Genomic DNA, 24,959 nt, shown 5'->3' with positions numbered 1-24,959 from the left:
AAAATTTGTAAGACTACAGCCGGAGGCAGAGCTTTCTCCTTTAAAGCCCCTCAATTATGGAATAGCCTTTCAGCTCCAATCCAAGATTCTGACATAGTTCCAATCTTTAAATCTAGACTTAAGACTCACCTATTTAATCAAGCCTTCAGTTAATATTCCCCTTGTAAAGGTGTGGGGCTCGGGGGCCCCCAGACGTTGAGACTTCTGGTAATCTGAGATGTTGGTGCTGTCATCCAGTGGTGTCATGGCATCACTCTAGTTGTGACAATGACTTGGCTGGAAAGCAATGTCTCAGTGAGCCCTCATGACTGTGGTCACCTCTGAACCCCTCCCTTTAGTTATGCTGCTATAGATTAGCCTGCCGGAGCCACATGCTAATCACTGGCACGTGAGCTATGTATGTTTAAGTCAATGGTTGTTTAAATTGACGTCCATACACTCAACCTGTATTGTCCATCTTTTTGGATGCTTCTACCCAAGACGATTGCATGCTCTTCCGGCTTTCATGAGAGGCAGTCGCACTTTATCTCTGCTCCTGCACTCCCTCGTTTCAGCTAGCTTAGCTTCTTTGTCTCGTCTTAGTTTCCTGACGTGGTTCTTCAAACTTTAGCAAAGAAAATGGATTTGATCAAGTGGTCTCTCAACGCAATTGGCATTATTTTTTCCATGTGGAGTCATGGTGTGGGAGAACCCACATGTCTGGATGGACCGTCCTCATCTGGATATGTGTTTGGCTCAGGGGAGACGTGGCGTAGTTTGTGTCTTGCGCTTCTCTCCCTGGAAGATGTTGAGGATGTGCTCTTATTTGGAACTTTGATCACTGGGGTTCTGCTGATTGGATTAGGCGTTGCCCTGGTGTATCGGGAAATTAAAAGAGTGGGGTCAGTTATCGAACGCCCACGAAAATTGCCCAACTTGATTGACGCGGTGGGTAGAGCTGTTGGAACTGTTGGAACTGTTGAAACACAGACTGTGACTTTTAAAAAGCTGGAATTGATCATGGAGGGAATCAATGCTCTACGCATGAAGTTGGATCAGTTGGGAGACCACTGACTTAAGGGGAGTTTGTGTGCTCAAACACTCAAGGACTAGCTCCCTGCTAAATTCTTCATTCATGATTATCTGCATTGGTGCCCAAACAAATTCTCCCAGAAGGTCGTCGTCTTGGTTACCTGCTCCTACCCCCACACAGACTGTCAGAGATGGCTTTCGCCTTCCACCGCGAACTTTGACACAAAAACTGTGTGCCAGGCCTCTGGCTCCCCCTCCCTCTCTGAATGGATCACGCCTCTCTCTGCTTACTGTCTGTGTTACCAATGCTGTATGTGCTATGGGGATTTTTTGCATGCACACAGACTGTTGTCCTGTTCGTGAGAATAATCTGTGGTCATATTTTTTGTCTCCTCCCAATGTTATCTCTCGATGTTTCTCCCTAATCTGTACAGCGGCGCACGAAGCGTGGCCACTCCAGGTTCTCGGTGCTTTACACCGGGGTCCTGGGGAAACTGAATTTCCCATTCGTGGGATCAATAAAGGTTATCTTATCTTAAGTACCTACAAGCACCTGGGAGATGGTTTGGCTTGCCGGTGGATATACTGATGCTGTGGTTAGATGTGCCATTGCCGCAAGAGGACGTGCAGAAGCTAGCTCCTACCTGAGGCTCACCATCTGCACTGAAGGGACTGTAACTACTTGGCCGGGGATCTAGAACCATAACTATAGAACCACCTTTTGACCACAAATACGGACTTGTGCTAACGGGCCGCCCAATGGAGGATGGGTTCCCTTTTGAGTCTTGGTCCTTCCAAGTTTTATTCCTAATCTCCATTATCATAGGGAGTTTTTCCTTGCCACTGTCACCTTTGGCTTGCTCATTAGGTATAGCTCATTTGAGACTTTGACTTTGACTAGTGGATTTGGAGACTCTGGATTTGGTTATTTCATATCTCACCTTATCAGCCTCTGTTAAGGATGTAGTTTCATCAGATCAGTACTGTGTGTTCTTTGATACACAGGCCTCAACAGAACAGAAATCCTGGCATAGCAATTTTAAGAATTGCAGAGACTACACTTTTCACAAGCAAAATGAGCAAAACACCAAATCATATGGGTCTACTGATGACTTGCTGAACAATTTAAACTAAAAAATTGTTAGTTTTAGGAGTTGTGAAATTAATCCACTTAAAGCTAAAAGTATTTTAGGCAAACAGAGAGCACCATGGAGAAATGATACTGCCATTCAAACTCAAGAGAGAATGCAGGAAGGCTGAACACAGGTGGTGTAAAAACAAAAAAATCAGATTCACAAAGAAATTTGCAAAGAAATGCTACATGTTTACAATATAATCTTATGTAATGCAAGACAAACTTTTTTCCCTCCAACATTATCAGCAATAGCAAGTTCTCAGTTCAAATTAACAAATTTGCACCTACAAATGGCCCCTGAATGAATATTGACTGAACAATGTAACGAGTTTGTGTCTTTTAATAAAAATATTAGATAAGCAATTAATCTGTCCCTACACACAAAGCAGCCTATGACTTGGCCATCACCACATTGTCATGGTGCAGCACCGGGCTCCTCCCTTCAGCAGGCAGACACCACAACAAACTCAAAACCTTTCCCAAAGGAAAACCAATTTAGACAGAGAAATAACAGTGAAGGAAAACTTGAGGGAGGCCAGCGAGCAGCACAGAAGTAAAAGCACTCGAATAAGCAGGGAAGGAGGGAGAGAAACGAGGGAGACACCTCCCTTGCAACTGCAAGAATGGCTGACCAACACACGGCATGAAGGCTAAACAATTCAGCAGTGAGATACTACAGCTATACCCCTTAAGTAAGGGGAAGGACAGCTGTAGATCGTCACTGCTGATTGCAGCAGCCTCAACTAGAGCTGGCTCGCGAGTTTACCCCAGTGTCAGCAGGAAGAACCACCCTGGGGCCAACCCTGACATCCTCAGTAGTAAGGCAAGGTATAGATATTGAAGGAGTTCTTAACCCTGATGCAGGCAAGGATTTCTAGGTTGCCTGCTGCAAGGTTGGATGACCTTGATGGATTCCCAACAATATTTTCTGGTTTCCAGAACACTAGTGGGAAGCCTCCCAAGACATGTTTTTTGGGGGGGGGGCACATTTGTCATCAGCAGTTCAACATGTGGGAAGGGCTGTGAGCCTGAGGGACCATGCAGGTGTTCCTCTTTCAGATTGTCTCTCTACAGCCACTCAGCTTCCAGACACAGGCATAGCACAGGTAAGGGGGAGATCACCTCAGCATCTATGTGCCTCCTAAGGCCATCTGGCTTGCTCCAGAGACTGTCTCAGTGGCGGCAGCACCTCTAGACCTGGCAGATATCCAGGAGTCTCCAGAGGCAGTCTGGCCTGCCTGCCAGAGGCTGTTCCTGTGGCTGTCCAAAGATCTCCAGTGGCTAAGTATGTGTCAGGTGTTGTTGTTCCAGTCCCCATGCCTGTCCCCAGATTTTTTACCCATTTTGCTCCTGTTCCATGGTTAGTAATCTGTCACAGTTTCCCCTCTCCCATATGCTGTGATTCCCACGGCCACTGTCCCTATGGTTTCCCTGTCTGTTAGCTGTTATGTTAGATTGGCTGTTGTTGATGTTGTAGCCCTTGTTTTGTTATTTGTTTTAGGTAATAAAGCCATTCGACTCCACACTCGTCATAAGTGTCATAATACCCAAAGGCGGGCCTCCCTTCTCAGCAAGGTTGCTGAGAATCAATAAATTCTGATTCCTCATTCTAGGCTTTCTGTTAATCCTATCTCAAAGTTGATGGGGCATAACTATGGACACATTTAGAGAGCAATTAAAGGATCTTAAATTCAACTGTTAATTACATAGGGTTCCATTATAGGGATTTTTGAAGGTCAGTGTAATGTAACTTTATAAAAAAAAAACCCTTGTGCCTAGTAAAGTGGCCAGAGCATGTAGATGCAAAGAAATCTTGCAAACAAAGAACATAGCCAGTTAGCTGGCTATATTCATAAATGTTTGTATGAAAAGTACTTAAAATTGTAGATTTACAACATCCAGTTTCCTCATGAAAATGATGTTTGGTCAAAACCAGGTCACCAAAGGAACCTATAAGGGCTGATAATTTTATATGAAGATGTAGGTCTTTCTACATGCTTCAGCTGCGATACAGATATTCAATGACCTTCCCTTGAAAGTAAAAAATTTGCTCACTCAACAGGTAGAGTGTTCTCAAACAAAGGGGGAAATCTTGTTCTATCAAAAGCACCAATGGTGATAAAACAGCGACAAGCAACACAAACTTACGTTTGGAAGGTGACATTGGTAATGCAGGTTGTTTCCAATGTGCATGTGTCCTGCAGTGAAGGGCATAAGGCAGTAGTATATAAACCTGACTCAGCTGATAAACCCACTCTTTGTAGTTTCTGTTACCCGTGGTGTGAAAACTAGGTGTCTCTTAGGATACCAAGACATTTTCAAGATTTCCGGGGGAAAGAATTTTGGGGTTTGGACATCAATTGATTTGGGCAGCGAGTTAAGGGAGTCGGGGTCTACGTGTGGCATCATGAATAAATCGGTAAGGTGCCCATAAAGACTCCTAACCTAACGTAATTTAAACCAACAGGTGTTTGGTGTCTCAAGAGTCTGCTTCCCTCTTCTTCACAGGACTCCTACGAGATGTTTGTGGAGATGGACAACATAGATGGTGAAATAGATGTGAAGATCAATAAAAAGAAAAAGATCAAGAAAAAAGAAAAACTGGAGCACATGAAGAAAGAGATGGACATTGTGAGTGGTACAAAAATCTTTGATAACAGAAATTCTGTAAAAGCCGCATTACACATGTTTATCAGTTAATAATTATAGACATGGTCATAGACATGGTCGCCCTTGTCTTGCTCACTGGGGGCTTGGACTCGGACACTTGTAAAGCTGCTTTGTGACAACAACTGTTGTAAAAAGCATTATATAAATAAAATTTGATTGATTTGATTGATTGATAAGGGAAAACAATATACTTTTGGAACTGTATTTCCTACAACTGCTGTATATTTGTTCCATTTCTACAGGATGATAAATATTATATTTATATTTTCATTATAGATATGGTATGCTTATAAGGGAAAACAGTATACTTTTGGTACTGTATTTCCTACAACTGCTGTCTATTTGTTCATTTATACAGGATGATCATGAAATCACAATTGAAGAATTAGAGATGAGATACTCAACCAGTGTTACCAAAGTAAGATTCAATTCTCAATTTCCAAATGTTGGACACAATCAGTAAAACACTAAAACTCATCAAAGACAGATGTTCCCTTAGGGGTCATTTTGTCTCACATTTTAAAAACGGCCCATTTGTAGATATCTTCACATAGATATCTTCACTTGTCATGTAGTGTAATAATAATAAGCCCCCTCTCATGTCCCGTGTTTATTTAAGTCTCTGCCTTTCTTTATAAAGTATTCCACCAAGCATAACTCTCATAATGAGTGCTGATGCTTCCATCACAGAGTCCAAATGTCAATGTGTTTCATTGTTCCAGGTGCCAGGTGATCTAACCTCCTCCCTTGACCTTTCTCACCCTACAGGGTCTGACCTCAGTCATGGCCCAGCAAGTCTTGGAGCGCGACGGGCCCAATGAACTCAAGCCGCCCAAGGGCACACCCGAGTATGTGAAGTTTGCCCGGCAGCTGGCTGGAGGCCTGCAGTGTCTCATGTGGGTGGCAGCGGTCATCTGCTTCATCGCATTCGGCATTGAGTGTGCGAAGGGAGATTTGGCCAGCTATGACAACGTGAGCATGATGATCAAACCTGACCTCTTTAAAATCTGGCATGACATAACATTTTTAAATCTCCATTTTTATGGCTTTTGAATGTTCTAATCATGACATGAGCTATTATTGTTGTCACTTGAAAATACAATATAGCTGAGTAGATGTGGGCATGAATGGCTTTCTGATAGAGAGGGAAACATTATTTCATTGTTACTTAATACAAAAGCATACATTTCTTAGTGGGCTCTGTCTGTGTCCCTCTGCAGCTCTATCTGGCCATTACTCTCATCGCAGTTGTTGTGGTTACTGGCTGTTTTGGGTACTACCAGGAATTCAAGAGCACCAACATCATTGCCAGTTTCAAAAATCTTGTACCACAGGTGGGAGCTAATGAGATGAAATCAGCACCGTAACAAACATGATATACACTTGATATATAAACATGATATATTACCAATTAAATCTCATAACAATATGCTAATATGGGCAAAGCTATCCTCAAGGGCAACAGAAAGAATTTAATCCTCAAGGGCAACAGCACTACAAAAGTTTAACCTACCTCAGCTCTGTGCAAATTGTGAGATATTGTGAGAGTGAACCTTTTAATATAAAACGTAGCACTGATAACAAAATCTAAACAACAAAAGAATTCTACCTGTGCCATTATACCTCGTAAATTTAGCCTACTTGCTAAATTTACATTTACATTTAGGGCATTAAGAAGACACTCTTATCCAAAGAGTGCTTTGCATCTGTTCACAGAATAACAGTGGTTTTGTACTGCTATTGTAGAAAAGTGGTATTGGTTATTCATGTTAGCACACTTCCTGCCATGTTGTATCATCTTATGTCAGTGTGACATGGGCAACATGGTGGCTTGGTGATTAGCACGTTAGCACGTTTGCCTCTCAGCACTGGGGTCTTGGGTTCAAGTCCCTATCTGAGTGGAGTTTCCATGTTCTCCCCGTGTCTGAGTTCCTCCGGGATCTCCGGTTTCCTCCCACAGTCCAAAGACATGGAGGTTAGGTAAATTGGCAGTCCCTGATTCCCTGACAAATTCTCCCTGAGTGTGTGTCTATGTCTCTTCATGTCCAATAAAAAAAACAGTCGTCTGAGTGTGCATGAATGTGTGTGTGCTTGTATGCCCAGTGGTGGATGGTGCTCTGTCACTAGGGTCTGTCCTCTCTCCCCTTCCTGCACCCCATTCAGTCCCCCAGGGGGTTGTGGATTCCGGTAGAGAGTACGCTGTGTGTGATTGGCTGCCACTTCTCGCTGTGTGTGATTGGTTGTGTAAGAGTTGTACCTGTACTAAAATTGTAAAGCGACCTTGGGTATCTAGAAAAGGCGCTATATAAGTTGAAAGATTCATTAATTCAAGGCTCTAGGTAACTTGCGTTTACCTTCAGCAAGCCATCGTGATCAGGGATGGCCAGAAGAACCAGATTAATGCCAACTTACTTGTGGTGGGAGATCTGGTGGAGATCAAGGGAGGCGACCGTGTTCCAGCAGACATCCGGATTATCACCTCACAGGGCTGCAAGGTATGGTGAATTTCCAAGTCCTGGGCTAATGGACACCCATGTTTGGGATAAAAGTCCCAAAGTTGGTCCCTTGAAAGTCCCCTGATTGGTCTTGATCATTGTGCTCAGGTGGATAATTCATCACTAACTGGTGAGTCAGAGCCTCAGACAAGGACCCCGGAGTACACTCACGAGAGTCCACTGGAGACACGCAACATCGCCTTCTTCTCCACCACCTGCCTGGAGGGTAAGGCCCTATCCCTAACACACACACACACACACACACATACACACTACAGGAAATTATGAAGCCTCACCACCAATTAGTCAAGAATATCCTTCAGGGGTGAGTTTCCCGAAACGTTCTTAGCGCTAAGTACTTCTTAACCTCATACATTTCATACGAGGTTACAAAGTACTTAGCGCTACGAACGTTTCGGGAAACCCACCCCAGATCCTTATATTCAGCACAGCCATATAATAATGTGCCATATAACAATACACAGTAAGACAGAATAACTTTTCTTCGGCCCTAGTACAAAATACATACATGTATGATATTCATTATGCTGACAGGGCATATACAGTGTAATGTCCAATGTGAATAAGAAGCATGCATAAATTGAGCACATAAATGCTACAATCACAAACATGACAATGAGACCATAATGAACTATTCAGTAATTGTCATGCCAAGCTTCGCCCTCCTCCCTTGTGCCGCGGTTCTGGCCCCCGCTGCCCGCCAACCGGCTCCTCCCGTCCCCGCGGCCCGTCAGCCGGTCCCTGCTGCCCACCAGCCGGGCCCTCCAGATCCTATAGAGACTGCTTTGCCCGCCTGTGGGCCAGAGACGAACATTGCTCCTGTTTATTGTCCCCGTGCCAATCCTTATTTGCCATTATCCGTATTCCCTTTGTTGCCATGTTCCGTCCCCGGTTTTCTGTTGGTCCCAGTCCCTGTGTGTGTACCTGTTCCTGTCCACGTGCCTGTTCCAGTTTCTGTGTCTGGTGTATTGCTCCAGGTCCCTGTCCCCATTTCAGTTCTCCATATTGTCACCCACTTCGTCCCCGTCCATGTTTCAGTTATCAGTGCTCTCTTCCTCCTCTGTCTCCTGATTCCACGTATAATATTCTCCTGTGATTTCACTATTGTGTGTTTTTGTTTTCCCTTTAATTCTCGCCCCTTGTTCCTTTTACAATAGTCCCGTTTGCTTTCTGTAACCTGTGTATTTGGTCTCCGTGTTTCTGTCATGTTATATTTGGATTTCTCCACGTAGCTTTTTCCCTTTCTCTTGTTACTTGTCTGTGTGTGCTTCCTTTGTAGCTTGTTCGTGCCCTAGTTCTGTTGTTCCTTAGTCGCGTTGTTCTTGCTGTGTTTAGTTCATTCGTGTTCGGTGTCGTCTGTATTACTTAGTTCGTCATTCTACCCGTGGTTGTTTTATGAATATTCTGTTTGTCACTTATCGCCATTTCTCTACATGTAGATCCTGGTTCCTGTTGGTTTAGTTTAGTATTGTCCTTTCTGCTTACTTGTGTCTGTTTTATATTTTCCCTGTGTTTCGTATTGTCCTTATGCCTGGCATTCTTTTTATTTAAATAAATCTTGCTTTTCTGCACTGGCAGAAAATGTAAAATGTAAATGTGCCATATTTTGTCAATTGTGATTTTTTACACTGCAATCGAAATTTGTCCTCCGCTTTTAACCCATCTGTGCAGTTAACACACACACATACACACACCAGTGGTGTACATGTGCCCAGAGCGGTGGGCAGCCCTAGCCCGGCGCCCGGGGAGCAGTTAGGGTTAGGTGCCTTGCTCAAGGGCACCTCAGTCATGGCCTCAGGTCTGGGAATCGAACCCACGACTCTCCGGTCACAAGACAAGTTCCCTACCACCAGGCCATGACTGCCCCTTCCTCATCCCTTCCTCAGTTAAAATGTTACAGTAATCATATTTAATAATCGTCAGTAGTGATCAATAGTTACCACCTTTGCTTCTGTCCTGTTGACCTGGACAGGTGTTGCAACGGGCATGATCATTAATACCGGAGACCGCACGATCATTGGACGTATTGCCAGCCTCGCCTCTGGGGTGGGCAATGAGAAGACCCCCATCGCCATTGAGATTGAACATTTCGTCGACATCATCGCTGGCTTGGCCATATTCTTTGGCTTTACATTCTTTGTGGTAGCCATGTTTATTGGCTATGCCTTCCTGGAAGCCATGATCTTCTTCATGGCCATTGTTGTGGCTTACGTACCTGAGGGACTTTTGGCTACAGTTACTGTGAGTACACAGAATATTGAAACAGAAAACAAGATAAAAAATTAAACACCCTTAAAGCATCACTATAAAACATTACAGAGAAACATTACAGTGGTTTTTTTTATTTATTTCTGCATCTTAAACTATCAATCCGATGACATTTTGTTAATATTTTTGTATCTGGGTCAACAAGCCCTGAATGGTTATAAATGGTGCTTATTCCACCACTGGCAGGTTTGTCTCTCTCTGACAGCCAAACGGCTGGCCAGGAAGAACTGTGTGGTGAAGAACTTGGAGGCTGTGGAGACCCTGGGCTCTACATCCGTCATCTGTTCAGACAAGACTGGCACCTTGACGCAGAACCGTATGACTGTGGCTCATTTGTGGTTCGACAACATGATCCATGCTGCAGATACCACAGAGGACCAATCAGGTGAAACATAAATGCTCCAGAAGATTTTTACATTTTCTGTGCATCTGTACGTGTCATAAATCTTTCTCTTTGTCTTTGTGCAGGTCAAAGTTTTGACCAGTCCTCAGAAACATGGCGCGCACTGGCACGAGTTGCAAGTCTATGCAATCGGGCAATTTTCAAACCCAATCAGGAAACTGTACCTGTCCCCAAGGTGAACGTCAGCCAGATCAGATAATACTCTTTCTCCTGCCCTAACTACCTCTCTCTCTCTCTCTCTCTCTCTCTCTCTCTCTCCCGTGTTCTCTCTTGCTCTCTTTAGAAGTTTGCAGAAGTTAATCATGTCACAATAATGTGTTTGCTTTGTAGTTCTTTTACCTAATCCTAACTGCTAACAATTCCTGTCACAGAGAGTAGTAGTTGGCGATGCCTCTGAGACAGCCATACTGAAGTTCACAGAGTTGACCATTGGAAACATCATAGATTACAGGGCACGATTTAAAAAGGTCTGTGAGGTGCCTTTCAACTCAACCAATAAGTTTCAGGTAAGATATACTTGGGGCAACACACATGTACATTTTTCACTGATTCATTGTACACGAACTTTTGTCCATTTGTTATCTGGTTCTCTGTCGTCCTCTTGTGGTGAGTAGCTGTCAATACATGAGCTGGAGGATCCACTGGACCTGCGCTACTTACTGGTGATGAAGGGGGCGCCAGAGAGGATTTTGGAGCGCTGCTCAACTATCCTGATAAAGGGCCAGGAGCTGCCATTAGACGAGCAATGGAAGGAGGCATTCCAGACTGCATATATGGACCTGGGAGGTCTTGGGGAGAGAGTCCTTGGTGAGAGGGCAGCAGAAGATATTTTTACTATACAGGATTTAAAAGAAATGAAAACACTATCTGTGTAAACAGGAAAAAACAGTCAATCCATGCTGTTAAATTAAAACATTAACAAAAGAAATATTCTATCTCTGTAGAGTGAATGTTTTTTAATTTCCTGTATGTAATTGAACATTATTTGTGCATTATTTTAATTCATTTAGTTTTATTACATTTTAAATTACAAAATAACAAATTCTCCTTAGGTTTCTGCCACCTGTACCTGAATGAGAAGGAGTTTGCCCGTGGGTACAACTTTGACACAGATGACATGAACTTCCCAACTTCAGGCCTGTGCTTTGCAGGTCTCATTTCTATGATCGACCCACCTCGTGCTACAGTGCCTGATGCTGTCTTGAAATGTCGCACGGCAGGCATCCGTGTAAGTGTTGGCATCGTGCTATAAATCTGAATTTACGAATATGTTTCCTAGTGCTGGGATCTACAGCACTTTGTTAAATTATGTAGTTATCCTGCAAAAAAAAATACAGCTTAACTATTTATCAAGCTCTTCATGTGTATTATAGCAGGAGAAACATTAACAGTATTTACTCTGTGTGTTCTGGAACTGTTTAAATTGGTTTGCAGGTTGTAATGGTCACCGGAGATCACCCCATCACAGCCAGAGCAATTGCTGCAAACGTAGGCATCATATCGGAGGGCAGTGAGACGGTGGAAGACATTGCTGCCAGGCTGAGAATCCCTGTGGAGCAGGTTAAAAAGAGGTGAAGCACAGCTCATCTTGTTGGTCTTTATCTAATCACTGAACAGTTACAGCACACAAATGAAAGAGAGTTTCAAGCCACTGGGTTTCATGACGCATTAAAACGTGAAACGTTGTACAATGGCATAACAGAGTTAGACAGTACAGAGGATATCGGTTGGTCTGATTCTATGGTCTACAGTGAGGCTCGTGCATGTGTAATTAATGGAGGCCAGCTGAAAGAAATGACCAGTGACGAACTGGATGAAGCTTTGCGCAATCATCCGGAAATGGTGTTCGCCCGCACCTCGCCCCAGCAGAAACTCATCATTGTGGAGAGCTGCCAGCGCCTGGTGAGTTCAGCACTAATGGCAAGCACCTTATCAGAACAAGGAAATGCTTGGGCAACATAGTGGAGTCATGCACAAGCAAAAATGTTAAAGTCTTGTACTGATGTACTTTATTCTCAATACCCTAGGGAGTTGGTAGTTGTACAAACATACGAATTATGATCTATTGATCTGACCATTACGTTCACAACTGTCTCCGCAGGGCTCCATTGTGGCTGTAACAGGGGACGGGGTGAACGACTCCCCAGCTCTGAAGAAAGCAGACATCGGGATTGCCATGGGCATCGCTGGATCCGACGCTGCCAAAAATGCCGCAGACATGATCCTGCTGGATGATAACTTTGCTTCTATTGTAACAGGAGTAGAACAGGGTTGGTGCACACCACTCATGCTCCACAGACTGTCAATTCATAATACTAAAGCTGGGAAAACTCGTGATAAATGTGTACATCGATGTGCTTCATAAATAATATATCATAGATATGATGTCTGTGTTACAATAAGTATTACCGCACTGGAAGTAATTATCTTCATATTGCATACATTGTGACCCGCAGGTCGTCTCATCTTTGATAACTTAAAGAAGTCCATAGCCTACACTCTGACGAAGAACATTCCAGAACTAACCCCCTACCTCATCTACATCACAGTCAGCGTCCCCCTTCCACTAGGCTGCATCACTATTCTCTTCATTGAGCTTGCCACTGACATTGTGAGTGCACCCTTCTTTAATGACCTTCACCACTGGCTGTTTCTTACCGATGCTCCATTTTGTTTCATAGCTAGGTTTCAATGTCTTTCCATACTGCAAAAAAAATAGTTTAATAAAGAAATTAAGATGCTGAGTTGAAATCTAAAAGGCAATCAGCTTATATATGCTCACTGACATTATTCTCAGTATCACTGCCACTTTTCTCCTGCCCTTAAAAATGTGAAGTTCAACATAATACCTACTATATTCCATACTATATAAACTCACCCATTTTGTCTTAGTTCCCCTCAGTGTCTCTGGCCTATGAAAAAGCAGAGAGTGACATCATGCACCTAAAACCCAGGAACCCACGTAAAGATAGGCTAGTGAATGAAGCACTAGCTGTTTACTCTTACTTTCAGATAGGTAAGACATGTTGCTACTACTATACTACTACAATTAGTAGTGATTTTCATTCATAAGTATTTATCAATATTAAGGCAACAATCCCTTTCCCTTAGCCCCTGGTGTTATTGCTTTTCTCTCTGGTGTCCAAGTATTTTGCCAAATATTGCTTCTCTCCTCTCCCCATCTCTCCCTCTGTTTCCCCTTCTCCAGGGGCAATCCAGTCTTTTGCTGGCTTTACAGATTACTTCACAGCGATGGCTCAGGAGGGCTGGTTCCCACTCATGTGTGTGGGCCTTCGCTCTCAGTGGGAAGATGTGCGACTCCAGGACCTACAGGACAGTTATGGACAAGAATGGGTACAGGAAATCTCCGCCCAAACTCAAGGGTTAAAATACTTGCATGAGCATCAAATCGCCACATACAAAGAAAATTGATGCTTTCATAATATCTGTAACACTGAGAAATGGCTCACTCACAGTACAAAAAGACTATCTTGTGTGCGAAGGGAACATATAGAATATGCCCCTTTCTCTAACAGACGTACAGCCAGCGTTTGTATCAGGAGTACACCTGCTATACAGTGTTCTTCGTCAGTATTGAGATCTGCCAGATCGCTGACGTGTTGATCAGGAAAACCCGGCGTCTCTCTGTGTTCCAGCAGGGCTTTTTCAGGTCAGGTTGTCCCATATTCTGCATAATCAAACAAATAACCAAAAATGCATTTTTACTGTATCTACTGATACAGAGAATATTAGCAGTGCTACAAATGGCAGGCAGCTGATTTTTAATGAGATATCTGTTGCTGTACCATGGAGGGATTTGAATGGAAGTAACAAATGCTGCAACATATAATTCATTTAAATTTTCATATATATCATACTAATAAAATATTAATATATAAAATACTTTATAATAATGAAAAGTATGGTGCTTTAGACTGCTCGGAAGGCAAGAAGGGTTATCTGTAGTTATCTGTGTCTGTACAGGGTTATCTGTAGTAACATATGTACATATTTACATACAGAACTCTACCAACCCACCAAAAATTGTTTAGGAGTTCTTAAAAACCCTAAGGCTTTATATATGTACAAGCTTATGAGGGAGGTATGTAAGTGAAAGTCTAGACAGCACTCCACCACTACCGCTGACTGAGCTATTTTGACAACGACTCCTTTCTTGTTCATGCAGAAACCGGGTGCTTGTGGCTGCAATAGTGTTCCAGCTATGTCTCGGCAATCTGCTATGCTACTGCCCAGGGATGCCAAACATCTTCAACTTCATGCCCATTAGGTAGCTCACTCTCCGTATCTTCTCCGTGGGCCCATTAGGAAGCTCACTCTCCACACCTCCATGTGTCCATAAGGAAGTGTGCACTCCATGTTTTCTTCCTGTTCTTTCTGATTTTGATAACTTGTTTTCCTTTGTCTCTTATAGGCTTAGTAGATTACAAAAACAGGCACATTTAATGCTCATTTTTATTAACTTTAACTGAGTATTTATGAACTATATACAATGGAGGTATCCAATTCAGTAGACTGTGACTTGGTTTGGGTCTGTTCTGTCTTTAAAGGGTGCAGTGGTGGTTTGTGCCTGTGCCATTTGGTATTCTAATCTTCATCTATGATGAGATAAGGAAATTAGGTGTAAGAAGACATCCAGGCAGTAAGTGTTTTAAAAACTTTTTAATCTCATCAAACTAATATCTACATATCAAATCTGGACGAACACAGATTTTTGCCCTGTCTGCATCTTTCAACAGGCTGGTGGGATCAGGAGTTGTATTACTGAGGAGGAGTGTGCTCATTTAATGTTCAACATAAGAATTTTGTGTGAATAAACTATATCAGACTTCTGCAAACGATGTTTTTATATTACATGCGCTATGAAATGTCACAAATTTCATTAAAATATTATAAATAATAAAAATGATCTGGCACTATATTCCTGTTCCCTCTCCAGTTTTGGCTAAATTATGAGGCACCATTACACAACAATCGTAATCCACTTTATAACAGAAAATCTGAATCGGTTTTTTTACCAAGATGAACACATTTTCCTGTTACATTATGTGTTGAGTCATCGCAGCAGAATCTGGCTGGCACGTGACGGAAGGCACGTAGCTGGGCTGACTGTATCCGCGTGCGTCGACACGTGCAGCAGCGCCGTGAAGGATCTTATTTTAAACGACCAACGCATCCTTCAAGTCACCAGGTCATCTTTAATGTAACATAAAACATAAACTAACCGAAAGACCAAGTCTGACGACGAGACATGCTTTGAAAACCAAAAACCTACAAATCGTTTTTGAGATGATTCATTCAATCATGTGACAATTATATAACTCGTATAATATCTGCATCCTATTTGTAAGTTGAATAAATCACGTCCTATAATGTATTTCGTTATTTGCGTGGTGTTTTAAAACACACAGGAGGCGATTAGCGTGTCTTCATTGCATCTCGATGGTTCTCCTGGTAATTTTTTCTTGTCCTTGATAAGCACCCGGTCAGTCTCCCTGATGTTTCCATGGCAGCCGTCCTCCCGTCCACACGTCCCACCTCGGACGTCTCCCGCACTGGCACGTCACGTTACCAGGGAGACGAGATCCGTGCGCGTGCCCGGTATAAAGCGGGGCGCGCTCGGCTCGTTCCGTGCAGAGGGCGCAGCATCTTCCCACGAGATCGGTCCAACTTCTCCTCTCCACGCAGGTCAGTTTTTACACTGTGTTGCATTATTTTTTTAAAGAAATTCTTTAGATATTTCGTGTCTGTATAGCGTGTGATTGACAAATCTTGCAGTTTTGGAGGATAATGAGTCCTCCTCCACCCGGGGGAGACGGAGGAAGCGACGTGCCCTTCCGCATCGCTGTCGCCCTGCCGCAAGGACGCGGTGGCTGGCGCAGCGGCCTGGTTATCTGTGGTTAATCATTCACTAGGACGTGTACTAGATGCACACACCCACTGGGTTTAAACACGACCGGTACCGGGTGGATGCTTGGTGTCTAGTTGTGGTAATACACCGAGTTAAAGCGAGCTAGCGTTAGCGGGCTAGCTGTGGTGCGGGTGAAATGTCGGGACGTGTTCACGAATGTCGCCACGTCCGTGTGTGAGAGTGAGCGGTATGAACCGGTCACCTCCACCTGGATAACCTGGCTCACCTGGCCGGCTGGGCACGGTTAACACTCGGCGTCGCTTCGTTTTCTAACGCGGCAGCGACCTACGAGCGTCTCTGGTTCAAACGCTGTTGATGCCGCAGCAGCGGGGGAGGCCCGTGGTACTTCCACAGTGAGCTTACGGCCCTTTCAGAAAACACCCAGGGACGCTGTATTGGTGGGGGAGTAGCGCGACATGTCGGGGTATTTGGGGATCAGGGGGGTTGTTTGGGGATAAGGGGGGTATTTGCGGATCGGGGGGGTACCCGCTACTCTCCCCAGAGCGCAACAGGTCGAGATGTGCTCACTAGGCCGCTAGCATCCCTCACTGAAGGTCGTAGTGGCACTCAAGGTCAGACGACGCGTATTTTATCCTTTACCAGTCTGAATACGTCAGCAGTTATACACAAATAACGCGAATTTATGAATTTATGAGCGACAGATTTAATCTTGCGTGTACGTAAGGACATTTATTCGTCTTGTTTGTTAGACTCGTAAGGGCCTGTAGTCCCAATATGGCTCTGTGCGTCTACGTGCGGAGCGTCAAGTATCGTGATGGTTCGCGCTGCGGTTGCAACTAGAACCGGTAGGAGTCAGATCCGTCTAAAGGGGGACGTGAACGGTCTTCACAGGCGGGGTTATTCCAGCTACCATTCTTGTTCTTTTTGGTTTCTAGATTTGATCGTTGCTGCTGAAAGCAGGATGTAAAGTAGGTTATTTTCGATCGCCTCTGACGTTTGCTTCTGAGAATAGCTCCTCCTGTGCTCTGATGATCACGAATCAGTGTTACACAGATAATGTGATGTAAAAAATCGGACCAGCAGATTATGTGATGTAATATGATCTAAAATCTGGTCAGCAGTCATTTCAGAAGGCATGAGATGGCCTGGATTTTGTGCAAGGACAAGGATGTTCTCTGCATGATGACACAGCACACGTGTCCACTGACCTAACTGCAGACTACATCTGCAGGATGTTCTCATGATCTTGTGAATCGACTTGATGACCTTCAGGCCATTATTTTACTGTTACCCGTGACCGTATAGGAGACAAATCAAACCTGATGGCTGTTACAGCTACACACATGGCCCGATTAAATGTTTCTGAAAATGGGCCATGTGCTGTCTGTTAGCTCTGTACAGAAATTTTTAGAGGCCTAATTTTTATTTTTATTTTTTCCTAAGGTGTGTGGAGCTTTGGTCTGTTGTACAGCTCTGCCTCTATTCACCTCCTCATGTTCTGACCTGGCTAATGGAAAGAGTGAGAGGCAGAGGAGGCAGTTAAGAGAAAGGGAAGTTTAGGGAGAGGAAAAGATAGTAAGGGGGTGGGTATAAAATGACACATTTTTCTTCTCTTGTTGCACATGTAATTCAGTGGTACATGCGCGCCAGTGTTAAACTGCGCGATACGACTCAATTCTGTCTCCAGAAATGAGTCAACATGAGCCTGCAGGCAAATATGAGTTGTGCATTGGTGAAGGAATGTGTAATTTCCACCATAGCTGAGTACACACACTTGCACGCACACTCTTGAGCTTGTAATGGCCACAGTATGACACGGCACTTCCTTAAAATGGCTTCCATTCACCTCCCCGAACATGAATGGGCTCTCCCAGACAGTGTAAATTGTCTCTGTATTGGTCACATTACAAACTATCCACACGTGACATGTTCCATGCATTCAACTGAAAAGCCTAAACCAAAATCAATAATAAATGTTTCTATGTGTTTTTCTTTTAATTCAAGTAAATATTAGTACTGTGTTGCACCGTGGAACTGTTGCTCTCTTGGAGTGGTGGTGATGTACAGCTATGCTGCGGCTGGATGTGTGCCGAGGCTGAGGTGGACCTGTGAAACACAGCAGCCATTTATTATTCTTCCACTCTATTTTGGAGTCTCCGTCCCACTGCCAGCAGGTTGTTATTTGAGCCACTCCCCCAACTTGCCTGTAGAGGTTTTTTTGTCTCGGAGCCACAAGACCTTTCTGACTGGTACCTACATGCTACTGAATATACTTTTTCCTCCTACGGGTACCCGAGGCTTGTTTTGTTCATGTACATTACATGTTCCTGCAGTCCAATTCCAATAGAATCGTTTTATTGTGCAAGTAGAATTGGACTGTACTCGTGTATTTCTGGATTGATGTGAATAAAATGCAAGAGATTTAAAGGAGGAAGAATGTCACATGATTATAACAAAGGAAGGGAAACTGGAGATGTAGCAATGGAAATAGTTCTTGCCCCACCCCTCCTACTGACCTTGGCTAGTGTCACATGATCCACCGCTCCGCCCCCACCCTCCACTGCAGGGGCAAAACATGCAGCAGTGAATGAATACAAGATTTCCATTGTTCCATTTTTCTTAATAAAAAAAAAATGGTCAGTGCTGAAGAATAAAAAACACAGATGCAGTCCTGCAGGGATCTTACAACCCTTAGTAAGATGTAATCTTCTGGCCAGGTTCTTCTAGGTCTGTTGAGTCAATCTATTCAGTGTTTATTCTGGGGCTATGTAGAAGCGGCATATCACTGGGGACTAGAGCGGTTAGGATTATCTAGGTGGGTGCAACAGACACGCGTGCAGATTAGAGGATTAGTTGAACGTGTTTAGTTACCACAAGCCAGGTGCAAGGGCACACTTGAATTAGACTGTAAAAGGCAGACCATGGTTGCCTTTCATCAAGCAACTTTTGGTTGCTTGTTTTTTTTTTTTTTTTTCTTCAAGTACACGGAGAGACTGAAAGTGATGTAGCTAATTGCTGTGTTGGGAATCCCAATGGAAGAGCTTTAAGAGCTAATGGACAGATCTCTCCTACAGACTGCCCCTGTCTGTCTCTAAGGTCAATAATATATATGGGTTTGTCAGTTGCCACTGGTGATATTTGGGGAGCAAGGACACACACCAGTGGCTAATATAGAATGCCATTATGTTGATATTATTTTAATAGGACTTTATAAGATGTAAAAATACAACAGTTGATGCAATTTTTGATCAACCTACATGAACGATTATATAACATTGCTGTTCTCTACATTGTCTCTGCTCAAGTAGATCTGCAGTTGTGATGACGGGGAGAGTGCAAGTCACGGAGCTTTTTTTAGGTGTTGCAACACAGTAGAGTAGCAATCCTATCAGAGCTGTGGGGCGTCGTCTCGAAAGCAGTATCATGGATCAATGCGCAACACTGGGCTTAAATAGAGGGAGAAACGAAGGGGTCCAGAACGAGGTACAGGTGTGTAGTCAGATGACGGGGAGCCGGGCAGGTGATGTGGGTGGGTGTGATGGTGGGTGTGTCCCTTGGGCAGGGTACCTGGCGCACCATGACAGCAGTGCACTTATTTAAAAAATACATCAGCTAAATGTTGGTAATTGGAACAACTGATTAACTGTTTAAAAAAATAAAAAAACTAGCCTGTGCTGGGGGGGTCAATTAATCAATCAACCACTAGTCTGTAATGCATGTCGCCAATACATTTAAGTTTTCATGGAGTTTACCTATGCTTTTTGAAGCATTCAGACATGCATTTTCCATGTCAGTTTTCCACTGTGAAATTTAGATGATTGCCTTCAATAATTGGTAACATGTAGCGCATTTAGCTATAAACTGATATTCTAGTACCTGTGAATTAATTTTAGTAATTATTTGGTTTTTTAATTTACTTGGTTTTGACCTTTTCATGGTTTTTGCATTACACCGTATCTCCATCTGTTAACTGTTCCTTCTGCAAAGACCATACCATTACTTGCTAGGTAGAAATCCTATGTCAGGTCTGGACTTGGTTCTGTTTTTCTTCTTTTAAAAATGTATGAGGTAGATATAGTGATACATATATACCCACACTTGATCAGAATATGGTATTGGCCCATATGTGTAAAGTTCCAGTAAATTTTAATAATGGAACACACATCCTGAATTATGACCTCCCTTGTGTAAAAACTTGTGAAACTGAGCTAGGGGAGATTGCATCATTGAACATTAGGCCTAACTTCGACTGTATTTCATAACACAAGACACTGAAATTAATTCACTACACCAAAATCAGTCAAAATGGGTAAATATTTTCATAGGCACAATATATTTTATGCCACTTTTTACTGTGTAATTCAGTGACACCATAGTGTCACCTGTTTCCTGAAGCGTCTCTTATTTCCTCTATCTGCCTTATTGCTTTCATCAACCTGAGCTAACTACATACGGACAGGATGGATTGATTCTCAACACCAATTTTTTTTTATTCAGTAGATTCTGCTTGCATAACCACCAGTGTGTTCATTCTTGGCTTGTTCCTGCGTTCTTGCACCTCTTTGCAAATATATCTTGCATGTAGCCACTTGCCCCAGCACACATTTTAACTTTGTAGCTCATTGAACTGTACCTAGCTGTGCACACAACATGAAGAAATCTTACAGAATAGCCAGTGTGAAGAAAGTGTTAAGTTTATTACTAGATTTAACAAGCTTCACATGGAGTCACCAACTGTGATATTATTTACTGATCTGAGCTGTAACATTAACAAAAAGACATCAATGCGTGTACAGCTAGGCATGTGTGTCTCTCTCCCTTTCGCTGTTCGTGCCCTTTCCTGATCCAACACAATGAATCTGACTCTGAGCCAAACTCGTAAAACTGTGGGTCCTGAGCACCAGAGTTTAGAGCTCTCTGCACACGCATGCTAATGGGGCCAAGAACAATATAGTCTGCAGCCCTGTAGCATGATACAAAAAACAACCCCACTTTACAAAGAGCTGGAGGGGCAGAGTGGTGGTTTTACATAACTAAAAGTATCTATACTCACAAACATGCGTAGGTTTAATAAGATTTGTTTGTAAGAATTCTGTACAAGTAAAAATTTAAGTATGATCAGAAGAGGATGTGAAGTAGCATTAACATATCTAGATGTTTTTCCATCTTGTGTTAAATCTGATTAAATTGTCAGTTTCATTTTATGCATTTTAGCATTGTTTGCTCCCATTATTTGAGTGTGGAATGATTGAATTCATTTGACTAATGTACTACTTTTTTCTTTTTTTCAGGTTCTAAACCACAATCCACTTCACTGTAAAAATGTCTGACCTTTGTGTTGGAATCAACGGGTGAGATCACTGTCTCCATTAGTAACTTCTATTAAAGCACATGAATACAATATGTATTACAATACGTTTTATTTGTGGCAGATTGTCACACATCATAACATTCTTTGTCTTTCCCTTCAGTTTTGGCCGCATTGGTCGCCTGGTCCTAAGGGCCTGTCTGCAGAAGGGAATCAAGGTCTCTGCCATCAACGACCCCTTCATCGATCTGAAGTACATGGTGAGTCCTGGCCGCTCGATCCCAAACCTTCCACAGTCAGCCCGGTGTACCCTTAGAGACCCAGTCTCGCTGGTGGCCTTCAATTCCAGTCCTGATGATGCCCACATACTAAGCACTTTCACCTTTTCCTCGTTTTAAACCTTGTCAGGTCTTAATAATTAGACGGCACTTTGTAGTATGTGGGAGGTGTTTTGCATTAGCCCTGGGTAACTGCTGTTTATTGGTCTGGTGCTAAGCTTTGACAGGATACATTTTAAATATGCTCCTTCATCTGATAGGTCTACATGTTCAAGTATGACTCCACCCACGGCCGTTACCGTGGAGAAGTGCGACAGGAGGATGGCAAGCTGATTGTTGATGGACAGGCCATCTCAGTTTTCCAGTGGTGAGTTGTAAAGACCCGTCAGCTAGCCATTGTGTTTTTCTGGCCCATTCCAAGTTGATCTCAAACCAGTGAGTGAATTCGGTATGTGAGTCCATGGCAAGTCATTGTTCGAGTCCAGTCCTAGAACGCTTCAGCATTTGCACAGTCAGCCTTGGTAATTGGCTGAGGAGCTGATGCAGTGATGTGGCTCATTGCCTCTGCACAGTAGTTTTACTCTGGCATCAGCTCCATGCACAAAGCTCTGGCTCAGAGGTTCACGGTTGCTATTGCCCATCTGTTATCATAGGCCTATGAGGCAGGAGCAAAGTCTAGCCAAAGACAATAGGTTAGGCAGAGTGAAAGAGAAGCATCGGCCCACGTGATTGGCCACTTTCCATTCAAAATGTGCTTCTACCAACAATGCTAACATTGTATGAAACCTTGGCCAGTGTGCATAGTGCAAATGACATCACCTGAAATAATCTTCATCGGCATATTATGTGTAGGTTTAGCGCTTACCAATAGCATCAAAGGGGACCAGTGGTTGCTCAAGGGTAATGATCACCAGCTAGCATGCTATCTGCTATCACCGTGCTTTTAAGGCCAGCTTGTGCTCATTGAAGTTTTTCTTGCTTCCGCCGTCTTTTAGTATGAAGCCTGCTGAGATCCCATGGGGCAATGCTGGTGCTCTGTATGTTGTCGAGTCCACTGGAGTCTTCCTGAGCATTGAGAAGGCCTCTGTAAGTTATCTCGTCCCCCCATACACACTACGCAGAGACATAACAGTACCTGCATCTAACCGACTGGATTTTTTCTTGTTCAAGTCACCTCTGTGTTTTGTTCTCTAAAGTCTCACCTGCAGGGCGGCGCCAAGCGCGTGGTTGTTTCTGCCCCCTCCCCCGACGCCCCCATGTTCGTCATGGGTGTCAATGAGGACAAGTATGACCCCTCCAGCATGACCATCGTCAGGTGAGTTTAGTGTCTGTCCCAAGTACCAGACCGTGCAACCTTCAACAGAATTTTGGTTGCCTTGCACGTTTTATAATTACTGACAGAAATACTGAATGTTTGCATGATTTTTCATTATTTGTATTCATAATCAACTAACAGCAAAAACATGGATATTTTGTCATGTATCTCACAGTAATGCATCCTGCACAACTAACTGCTTAGCTCCTTTGGCCAAGGTCATCCATGATAACTTTGGCATTGATGAGGCACTCATGGTAAGTGGATGGTTGGTGTGATTTGACCATTTGCAAGAAACACTAATTTCATTTGGTTCAGGTATTATTTTTATATGTATATTTTTCTTTTAATTTCTTTTCATTTACATTTTTCTTCCTTCGTTCCTCACAGACCACAGTCCATGCCTACACTGCCACCCAGAAGACTGTGGATGGCCCGTCAGCCAAGGCCTGGCGTGACGGCCGTGGTGCCCACCAAAACATCATCCCCGCGTCCACTGGGGCTGCCAAGGCCGTGGGCAAAGTGATTCCCGAGCTCAACGGGTCAGTGCGAGACATGCACACAACCTAACGTGGTTACTGTCATTACAAAAACGAGCTAGAACTTTCTTGTTCCTGCGGCGTGACAGGAAGCTGACTGGCATGGCGTTCCGTGTCCCCGTGGCTGACGTGTCCGTGGTGGACCTCACCTGCCGCCTGTCATCATCAGCCACCTATGCGGAAATCAAGGAGGCTGTGAAGAAGGCTTCACATGGACCCCTGAAGGGAATCCTTGGATACACAGAGGACTCGGTAGGTTAAAAATAGCAAAGAGGAGAATTCCATGAACAGACACTGAACTGAGAATTTCTAAATGAAATGTTCCCTTGGGCCAAATACATAGAATGTTATGAAATCTAGAACAGCAGTGGGTCTGAGACTTTTTACATTGCAAACCACCTCAGAAAATATATATTTGTTTGGCTATTCATGTAACACCTTTTTATTTTATTTTAATATTTCTGAGATTCCTCTGTCTACCACTAGATGGAGCATATCATAGTTTGCATTACCACATCACTACAGTAATGTATTTTGAAACTATACCATAACATACATGAAAAATGTTGGTTTAGGTTGTGTCATCTGACTTCATTGGTGACACCCACTCCTCTATCTTTGATGCTGGGGCTGGCATTTCCCTCAACGACAACTTTGTCAAGCTCATCTCCTGGTAAATTATTTAGTAGACATTGGATTACCCTTCCAAGTTTAAGCTTTTTCCAGATTTTTTTGCTATCTCTCATCAAAACTGCATGTATGAAGTAATCTTTTTAGGATTTAAAAAATGGTTTTGTTCCTTTTCTTTCATAGGTATGACAACGAGTGTGGCTACAGCCACCGTGTCGCCGACCTCTTACTGTACATGCACACCAAGGAGTAAAAGTGCATGTTTCCTGATACTTGGACACCCAGACGGGATTACCATTCCTTATTTTACACGCACTTATCATAGCAGCCATAGTGACGTGGCCTAGCATTCCCCCTCAATCTCTACGAGACCTGTGCGTCTCTGTAGTAGTCTGTGTGCGAGTGTTAGTCTTTCCTTTATGAATAAGTCCCTCTTGGAGGCGGTTTTGAGTATTTGTGTCTGTCACCCCTCAAACATTGCTGTAGATGTTACCATATTGGATGTTATATTGGTGTTAAGAATTGACGGTTAAAAATTTGTGAGGAAAAGTATACTATAACACTGTTACAGAGGAAATAAATATAGAGTTTGAAAAATATTTTACTGTCTCTTTCTTTATACCATATTGAAGATACTGTTTTAGGCGGGAAAGTCAGATCATGTGTGAGTTTAGTGTCGTGATGGCAAGTGGTAATCTAAAGAAAATATTTCTGGTGGGGAGGTCCTTATGATGGCATCATGATAAGAACATAACTCAAATTCTGATGATAAAACAAGGTTTACTCCAAATAAAATTACAGCAAACAATTTGACAGAAACTGTAACTCGCATAATTGCCTTACACATAGTGATTCAAAATAGTCCCATGCAGAATCTAAGTGGTCATTTTACTATAGAAATTTAAAACAACCATAACTAGAGACCTTTTTTTGAGACGAGGTTTACAACAATATGATGGAGACAAAGGGCACAGCCAACACCTCAGACAACGCTCA

General features: G+C 43.2%; 2 protein-coding genes across 3 annotated transcripts in view; both read left to right on the top strand.

The window, feature by feature from the left end:
- Nucleotides 1-14,960, top strand: part of LOC143519472 (potassium-transporting ATPase alpha chain 1) — a 28,089-nt gene extending 13,129 nt beyond the window's left edge. Inside the window, exons 1-23 of one of the 2 annotated variants that reach the window (XM_077012931.1) lie at nucleotides 2,604-3,252; nucleotides 4,655-4,777; nucleotides 5,175-5,234; nucleotides 5,585-5,788; nucleotides 6,037-6,150; nucleotides 7,177-7,311; nucleotides 7,420-7,537; nucleotides 9,305-9,573; nucleotides 9,787-9,985; nucleotides 10,069-10,178; nucleotides 10,375-10,509; nucleotides 10,618-10,810; nucleotides 11,056-11,231; nucleotides 11,438-11,574; nucleotides 11,755-11,905; nucleotides 12,105-12,273; nucleotides 12,460-12,614; nucleotides 12,896-13,019; nucleotides 13,212-13,357; nucleotides 13,540-13,673; nucleotides 14,190-14,291; nucleotides 14,572-14,663; nucleotides 14,761-14,960. In XM_077012931.1, coding sequence (XP_076869046.1) covers nucleotides 3,112-3,252; nucleotides 4,655-4,777; nucleotides 5,175-5,234; nucleotides 5,585-5,788; nucleotides 6,037-6,150; nucleotides 7,177-7,311; nucleotides 7,420-7,537; nucleotides 9,305-9,573; nucleotides 9,787-9,985; nucleotides 10,069-10,178; nucleotides 10,375-10,509; nucleotides 10,618-10,810; nucleotides 11,056-11,231; nucleotides 11,438-11,574; nucleotides 11,755-11,905; nucleotides 12,105-12,273; nucleotides 12,460-12,614; nucleotides 12,896-13,019; nucleotides 13,212-13,357; nucleotides 13,540-13,673; nucleotides 14,190-14,291; nucleotides 14,572-14,663; nucleotides 14,761-14,789 — 3,216 coding nt within the window. In that variant the 5' untranslated portion in view covers nucleotides 2,604-3,111 and the 3' untranslated portion in view covers nucleotides 14,790-14,960. Of the gene's footprint in view, nucleotides 1-2,603; nucleotides 3,253-4,654; nucleotides 4,778-5,174; nucleotides 5,235-5,584; nucleotides 5,789-6,036; nucleotides 6,151-7,176; nucleotides 7,312-7,419; nucleotides 7,538-9,304; nucleotides 9,574-9,786; nucleotides 9,986-10,068; nucleotides 10,179-10,374; nucleotides 10,510-10,617; nucleotides 10,811-11,055; nucleotides 11,232-11,437; nucleotides 11,575-11,754; nucleotides 11,906-12,104; nucleotides 12,274-12,459; nucleotides 12,615-12,895; nucleotides 13,020-13,211; nucleotides 13,358-13,539; nucleotides 13,674-14,189; nucleotides 14,292-14,571; nucleotides 14,664-14,760 lie in introns of those variants that run through there. The other variant, XM_077012932.1, reaches the window with a different exon arrangement.
- A 629-nt stretch (nucleotides 14,961-15,589) lies between these two features.
- On the top strand, nucleotides 15,590-24,562 carry gapdhs (glyceraldehyde-3-phosphate dehydrogenase, spermatogenic). The gene is made up of 11 exons (XM_077012933.1): nucleotides 15,590-15,709; nucleotides 21,185-21,244; nucleotides 21,365-21,461; nucleotides 21,740-21,846; nucleotides 22,475-22,565; nucleotides 22,676-22,794; nucleotides 22,970-23,051; nucleotides 23,185-23,336; nucleotides 23,423-23,585; nucleotides 23,909-24,006; nucleotides 24,147-24,562. Exons 2-11 carry the CDS (start codon nucleotides 21,216-21,218, stop codon nucleotides 24,214-24,216), a joined length of 1,008 nt encoding a protein of 335 aa, XP_076869048.1. The 5' UTR covers nucleotides 15,590-15,709; nucleotides 21,185-21,215; the 3' UTR covers nucleotides 24,217-24,562.
- The last annotated feature ends 397 nt before the right edge of the window (nucleotides 24,563-24,959 follow it).

The sequence above is a fragment of the Brachyhypopomus gauderio genome, chromosome 7 (genome assembly GCF_052324685.1).
Source record: "Brachyhypopomus gauderio isolate BG-103 chromosome 7, BGAUD_0.2, whole genome shotgun sequence".
NCBI classification, from domain to species: Eukaryota; Metazoa; Chordata; class Actinopteri; order Gymnotiformes; family Hypopomidae; genus Brachyhypopomus; species Brachyhypopomus gauderio.
Note: the sequence above shows the minus strand (reverse complement) of the source record. Positions and strands in the feature narration are given on the sequence as shown.

Coding starts and splice junctions, on each gene's coding strand:
- gapdhs (XM_077012933.1), top strand. CDS start 21,216: ATGTCTGACCTTTGTGTTGGAATCAACGG. Junction 23,337..23,422: donor GTGATTCCCGAGCTCAACGG/GTCAGTGCGAGA, acceptor GCGGCGTGACAG/GAAGCTGACTGGCATGGCGT. Junction 24,007..24,146: donor TTTGTCAAGCTCATCTCCTG/GTAAATTATTTA, acceptor TTTCTTTCATAG/GTATGACAACGAGTGTGGCT.